The sequence below is a fragment of the Oncorhynchus mykiss genome, chromosome 6 (assembly GCF_013265735.2).
Source record: "Oncorhynchus mykiss isolate Arlee chromosome 6, USDA_OmykA_1.1, whole genome shotgun sequence".
Classification (NCBI taxonomy): Eukaryota; Metazoa; Chordata; class Actinopteri; order Salmoniformes; family Salmonidae; genus Oncorhynchus; species Oncorhynchus mykiss.
In genome coordinates this window covers 79167068-79174567 of record NC_048570.1, presented here as the reverse complement: position 1 = coordinate 79174567, position 7500 = coordinate 79167068, and the positions used below count along the sequence as shown (strand labels likewise).

General features: G+C 49.9%; 1 protein-coding gene across 1 annotated transcript in view; it reads right to left on the bottom strand.

The window, feature by feature from the left end:
• The window catches only part of LOC110526645 (protein unc-13 homolog C-like), a 265368-nt gene that overhangs the window by 180392 nt on the left and 77476 nt on the right, over positions 1-7500 (bottom strand). Inside the window, exon 9 of the mRNA XM_036981784.1 lies at positions 470-767. Within this exon, the coding sequence (XP_036837679.1) occupies positions 470-767 (298 nt within the window). The remainder of the gene's footprint in view (positions 1-469; positions 768-7500) is intronic.

The following is a 7500-nucleotide window of genomic DNA, read 5'->3' as shown; positions in this document are numbered from 1 at the left end:
GTGGAAAAAGTCAAGGGGTCTGAATACTTTCTGAATGCACTGTAGATGATATTCATGTCAATAACACATTTTTCAGTGAAATGCATTTGAATTATTGTCCATCTCCTCTCCCCTCATTTGTTGGTGTGGTAGGTTCTACATGTCTGTGATAACAATGTCTGCTGGAGTGTTTGTATTACAGCTGAAGAAGGTAGCCCTGTCTGAGCCAGAATGGCCCCTAGGGTAGGAGCATACCTCCTGTTTATGTAGCCTGAGGCAGTCTTTATGTACACCACCTGGACAGGACCTATGGTCATGTGTGCATATATTTTATCTATGGGTGGCCCCAGCGGGAATCAAACCAACGGGTTGCAAGTGCCATGCTCTACCGACTAAGCCACGAAGGACCACGTCTATAATACAGCCTGTAGTACACTGGCTTAGGTTGTAGTAATGTTGTAGCAGTGATATACTGTATGTTCATACTCACAAGAAGAACTTCTCATCCCAGACAGGGTTGAGGTTCCCAAAGATGGTCTTGGTACGCCGTTTGGTCTTCCCTACCTGGACAGTCACATAGGGGTCACTGGAACCTGTCTTATCCTTGGCCTGCAGACCCTGGGCACACATCACTGGAGAGGAGTGAGGGGGAGGCAGGGAGAGATGGGGGAATAGAGGGAGGCAGAGGAAGACAGAGGAAGGTAGGGGAAGACAGAGGAAGACAGAGGATGATGGGAGAGACAAGCGAGAAAGACAGGGGAAGGCAGGGGAGACAGGGAAGGCAGAGGAAGACAGGGGAGACAGGGGAGACACAGAAGACAGGGGGAGACAAGGGAGACAGGGAAGACAGAGGAAAACAGGGGAGACAGGGGAGACGGGGGGAGACAAGGGAGACAGGGAAGACAGAAGAAGACAGAGGAAGATAAGGGAGACAGGGGAGATGGGAAGACAGGGGGAGACAAGGGAGAAAGGGAAGACAGGGGAAGACAGGGGGAGACAAGGGAGACAGGGAAGACAGAGGAAGACAGGGGAGACAGGGAAGACAGAGGAAGACAGAGGAAGACAAGGGAGACAGGGGAGATGGGAAGACAGGGGGAGACAAGGGAGAAAGGGAAGACAGGGGAAGACAGGGGGAGACAAGGGAGACAGGGAAGACAGAGGAAGACAGGGGAGACATGGGAAGACAGGGGGAGACAAGGGAGACAGGGAAGACAGGGGATGACGTGGGAGACATGGAAAGATAGGGGAATGCAGGGGCGACAGGGGAGACAGGGGAGACAGGGGAGACAGGGAAGACAGAGGAAGACAGGGGAGACAGGGAAGACAGAGGAAGACAGGGGAGACAGGGAAGAGAGAGGAAGACAGGGGAGACACAGAAGACAGGGGAAGACAAGGGGAGACAGGGAAGACAGAGGAAGACAGGGGAGACAGGGGAGACACAGAAGACAGGGGGAGACAAGGGAGACAGGGAAGACAGAGGAAGACAGGGGAGACAGTGGAGACAGGGAAGACAGAGGAAGACAGGGGAGACAGGGGAGACAGGGAAGACAGAGGAAGACAGGGGAGACACAGAAGACAGGGGGAGACAAGGGAGACAGGGAAGACAGGGGATGACGTGGGAGACATGGGAAGATAGGGGAATGCAGGGGCGACAGGGGAGACAGGGGAGACAGGGAAGGCAGAGGAAGACAGGGGAAGACAGGGGAGACACAGAAGACAGAGGAAGACAGGGGAAGACAGGGGAGACACAGAAGACAGGGGAGACAGGGGAGTCACAGAAGACAGGTGGAGACAAGGGAGACAGGGAAGACAGAGGAAGACAGGGGAGACAGGGAAGACAGAGGAAGACAGGGGAGACACAGAAGACAGGGGGAGACAAGGGAGACAGGGAAGACAGGGGATGACGTGGGAGACATGGGAAGATAGGGGAATGCAGGGGCGACAGGGGAGACAGGGGAGACAGGAGAGACAGGAGAGACCGGGAAGGCAGAGAAAGACAGAGGAAGACAAGGGGAGACAGAGGAAGACAGGGGAGACACAGAAGACAGGGGGAGACAAGGGAGACAGGGAAGACAGGGGATGACGTGGGAGACATGGGAAGATAGGGGAATGCAGGGGTGACAGGGGAGACAGGGGAGACAGGGGAGACAGGAGAGACCGGGAAGGCAGAGAAAGACAGAGGAAGACAAGGGGAGACAGGGGAAAGCAGGGGAAGACCAGAAAATACAAGGGGAGACAGTGGAAGTAGGGGGAGACAGAAATAACAACAGTAAGACTTAAGAGGCTTTTGTTCCAGTCCAGCACAAATATACAGTATAATATACATATTAAAATATATGTAACACGTAAAGCCTGCAGGTTTATAGCTATATTACTTGTTATGCACTAGTAGAGCCTTGTCCTATGTCTAATGTACGTATAGGTACCATAGCCATGTAAACGTGTCTCCAGTATAGCCAATCTGTTTGTTGGGGAAGCAGTGAATATCTGCCTCGCCAACAGACAGATACCTAATAGAGACCAGTCCACCACCATCGCACATGACCATGCACAAGCGCACACACACACACACACACACACACACACACACACACACACACACACACACACACACACACACACACACACACACACACACACACACTACATTTAAACATATTTGTATTTTATTTAGCAGGGTTCTCTTATCCAGAGCGACTTACGTTAATCTTAATAAGAGAACTTGTTGAGACAACCACATATCACAGTCTTTGTAAATACATTGTTCCTCAATAAAGAAGTTATCAGCAGAGTCAGTGCAAGTAGGAAAAAATAAGTGCACTTGTGTTTTATTTTATGGGGGAATAAGACTGAGATACAGCACTTAAAGATGCACTCCTGAACATCTGTCATTTCAGCCAGCAGTTTTGAAAGTGGTTTTCACGAGCCAAAACAGGCCATAGTAGCAAAGTAATTACAATATAGCAGATTAACACTGGAGTGATGGATGAGCTGATGATGGTGTGTAAGTAGTGATACTGGTGTGCAAAAGAGCAGCAAAGTCAATAAAAACATTATGGGGATGAGGTAGGTAGAATGGGTCGGCTATTTACAGATGGACTATGTACAGTTGCAGCGATTGGTTAGCTGCTCAGATATCTGATGTTTAAAGTTAGTGAGGGAAATGTAAGTCTCCAGCTTCAGCAATATTTGCAATTCGTTCCAGTCACTGGCAGCAAAGAACTGGAAGGAAAGGCGGCCAAAGGAGGTGTTGGCTTTGGGGATGACCAGTGAGATATACCTGCTGGAGCGAGTGCTACGGGTGGGTGTTGTTATTGTGACCAGTGAGCTGAGATAAGGCGGAGCTTTACCAAGCATAGACTTCTAGATGACCTGGAGCCAGGGGGTCTGGCAACGAATATGTAGCGAGGGCCAGCCGACTAGAGCATACAGGTCGCAGTGGTGGGTGGATTAAGGGGCTTTGGTAACAAAACGGATGGCACTGTGATAGACTACATCCAATTTGCTGAGTAGAGTATTGGAAGCAATTTTGTAGATGACATCTCCGAAGTCAAGGATCGGTAGGATAGTCAGTTTTACTAGGGTACGTTTGGCGGTGTGAGTGAAGGAGGCTTTGTTGCGAAATAGAAATCCGATTCTAGATTTGATTTTGGATTGGAGATGTTTGATATGAGTCTGGAAGGAGAGTTTACAGTCTAGCCAGACACCTAGGTATTTGTAGTTGTTCACGTATTCTAGGTCAGAACTGTCCAGAGTAGTGATGTTAGTCGGGCGGGGCGGATGCGGGCAGCGAACGGTTGAAAAGCATGCATTTGGTTTTACTAGAGCAGTTGGAGGCAACGGAAGGAGTGTTGTATGGCATTGAAGCTCGTCTGGAGGTTAGTTAACACAGTGTCCAAAAAGGGGCCAGATGTATACAGAATGGTGTGGTCTGCGTAGAGGTGGATCAGGGAATCACACGCAGCAAGAGCAACATTGTTGATATTTACAGAGAAAAGAGTCAGCCTGAGAATTGAACCCTGTGGTACCCCCATAGAGACTGCCAGAGGTCCGGACAACAGGCCCTCCGATTTGACACACTGAACTCTGTCTGCGAAGTAGTTGGTGAACCAGGCGAGGCAGTCATTTGAGAAACCAAAGCTATTGAGTCTGCCGATAAGAATACGGTAATTGACCGAGTCGAAAGCCTTGGCCAGGTTGATGAAGCCTGCCGCACAGGCTTTCGAAGAATTTAGAAAGGCAAGGCAGGGTGGATATAGGTCTATAACAGTTTGGGTTTAGTGTCACCCCCTTTGAAGAGGGTTGCAGCAATGGCGGAAAATAATTTTAGAAAGAGAGGGTCCAGATTGTCAAGCCCAGCTGATTGGTACGGGTCCAGGTTTTGCAGCTCTTTCAGAACATCTGCTATCTGGATTTGGGTGAAGGAGAAGCTGGGGAGGCTCGAGCAAGTAGCTGCGGGGGGTGCAGAGCTGTTGGCCGGGGTTGGGGTAGCCAGGAGGAAAGCATGTCCAGCCGGTGAATCCAGGTGAAAGCTATGATCCCTTATTGATGTCACTTGTTAAATCCTCTTTAATCAGTGTAGATGAAGGGGAGATGACAGGTTAAATAAGGAGTTGTAAGCCTTGAGCCAATTGAGACATGGATTGTGTGTGTTCTATTCAGAGGGTGAATATCTAAGTGCCTTTGAACGGGGTATGGTAGTAAGTGCCCGGCTCACTGGTTTGAGTGTGTCAAGAACTGCAATGCTGCTGGGTTTTTCACACTCAACAGTTTCCCGTGTGTATCAAGAACGATTCACCACCCAAAGGACATCCAGCCAACTTGACACAACTGTGGAAAGCTTTGGAGTCAACATGGGCCACCATCCCTGTGGAATGCTTTTGACACTTTGTAGAGTCCATGCCCCTATGAATTGAGGCTGTTCTGAAGGCAAAACGGGGTGCAACTCAATATTAGGAAGGTGTTTCCGAATGTTTTGTACACAGTGTATAGTTTAGAGAATTATTGTACCATCTACATCTCTGTTAAACATGTTTTCAATAACCCCAAATATAGTTTTTCAGCTGTTTGAAGCTGGTGTACAAAACCGATAGTAAAAGATGCAAACACTAAGACTTAAGAACAGGAAGCATAGAATCTCTGCACATAGAACAGATCTACCGCGTCTTATATTTGCCTTCAATAAGAATGACAGATCTATAACTCACATTTTTATGTGAATTTGGTCAGGTCTGCCAAAAAGTTACATATTATAGCTTTAAGACTTTTGCCATATCTGTGATATGTTGCATCTTCAACTTGACATTTGTCCTATATTTTTATTTAATCCCAGCCCCCGTGGGAGGCCTTTTGCCTTTTAGTAGGCCGTCATTGTAAATAATAATTTGTTCTTAACTGACTTGCCTAGTAAAATAAAGGTTAAATAGAAAACAAATCAATAAAAAAATGCCCTAGCCAGACTATATCAACAACAGCAACTTGCTGAAAGACAAAATATACTTAGGTTAGCTACTCTTGCAGAGACTATTTGTCTTCCCAGGCTATGGATGAGGCACACACACACACACACACACAAAGACACACACCCTCACCAACACAAACAACCTATACCCCATTAACAGCTCCCCCCATACACCCTGCTAAAACACACCCTGCTCCACACACCCTTAACCATCCATCTCAGACAGGAAGTAGTATTTCCCAGCCCCATAAAAGGTAAAAGGACACTGGGCATTAAATATGTATGAGTGACACTCTGTATTATTCATGGTACATAACTCCCCCAGCCAGCCCCTCTGCTGTCACTGACAGAGACTGGTGGGCTAGGCTCTCAAAGACACCACAAATGAGAAGCTACAGCCTCGTGTTGCCCCCGGCAGCAAGAACTACAATACAATGAGAGAGAGGGGGGAGAGGGGATGAGAGGGAGAGAGCGAGGGGATACAGGGGATAGACAGAGATAGGGAAGAAATGGCAGAGAGAGAGAGTGAAAAGGGAGAAAAGGGGGCGAGAGAGAGGGGTAGCAGAGAGAGAGAGGGTGATGTGGAAAGGGAGAGGGAGGAGTGGAAAGGGAGAAAAGGGGGAGAGAGAGAGGGGTAGCAGAGAGAGAGAGGGTGATGTGGAAAGGGAGAGGGAGGAGTGGAAAGGGAGAAAAGGGGGAGAGAAGGAGAGGTAGTGGAGAGAGAGAGGGTGATGTGGAAAGGGAGAGAGAGGAGTGGAAAGGGAGAAAAGGGGGAGAGAGAGAGGGGTAGCAGAGAGAGAGAGGGTGATGTGGAAAGGGAGAGGGAGGAGTGGAAAGGGAGAAAAGGGGGAGAGAGAGAGGGGTAGCAGAGAGAGAGAGGGTGATGTGGAAAGGGAGAGGGAGGAGTGGAAAGGGAGAAAAGGGGGCGAAAGAGATGGGTAGTGGAGAGAGAGAGCATGATGTGGAAAGGGAGATGGAGGAGTGGAAAGGGAGAAAAGGGGCAGAGAGAGAGGGGTAGCAGAGAGTGAGAGGGTGATGTGGAAAGGGAGAGGGAGGAGTGGAAAGGGAGAAAAGTGGGAGAGAGAGAGGGGTAGCGGAGAGCGAGAGGGTGATGTGGAAAGGGAGAGGGAGGAGTGGAAAGGGAGAAAAGGGGGAGAGAAGGAGGGGTAGTGGAGAGAGAGAGGGTGATGTGGAAAGGGAGAGGGAGGAGTGGAAAGGGAGAAAAGGGGGAGAGAAGGAGGGGTAGTGGAGAGAGAGAGGGTGATGTGGAAAGGGAGAGGGAGGAGTGGAAAGGGAGAAAAGGGGGAGAGAGAGAGGGGTAGCGGAGAGAGAGAGGGTGATGTGGAAAGGGAGAGGGAGGAGTGGAAAGGGAGAAAAGGGGGAGAGAGAGAGGGGTAGCGGAGAGCGAGAGGGTGATGTGGAAAGGGAGAGGGAGGAGTGGAAAGGGAGAAAAGGGGGAGAGAGAGAGGGGTAGCGGAGAGAGAGAGCGTGATGTGGAAAGGGAGAGGAAGGAGTGGAAAGGGAGAAAAGGGGGAGAGAGAGAGGGGTAGCAGAGAGAGCGAGGGTGATTTGGAAAGGGAGAGGGAGGAGTGGAAAGGGAGAAAAGGGGGAGAGAGAGAGGGGTAGCGGAGAGCGAGAGGGTGATGTGGAAAGGGAGAGGGAGGAGTGGAAAGGGAAAAAAGGGGGAGAGAGAGAGGGGTAGCGGAGAGAGAGAGCGTGATGTGGAAAGGGAGAGGGAGGAGTGGAAAGGGAGAAAAGGGGGAGAGAGAGAGGGGTAGCAGAGAGAGAGAGGGTGATGTGGAAAGGGAGAGGGAGGAGTGAAAAGGGAGAAAAGGGGGAGAGAGAGAGGGGTAGCAGAGAGAGAGAGGGTGTTGTGGAAAGGGAGAGGGAGGAGTGGAAAGGGAGAAAAGGGGGAGAGAGAGAGAGGGGTAGCAGAGAGCGAGAGGGTGATGTGGAAAGGGAGCGGGAGGAGTGGAAAGGGAGAAAAGGGGGAGAGAGAGAGGGGTAGCAGAGAGACAGAGGGTGATGTGGAAAGGGAGAGGGAGGAGTGGAAAGGGAGA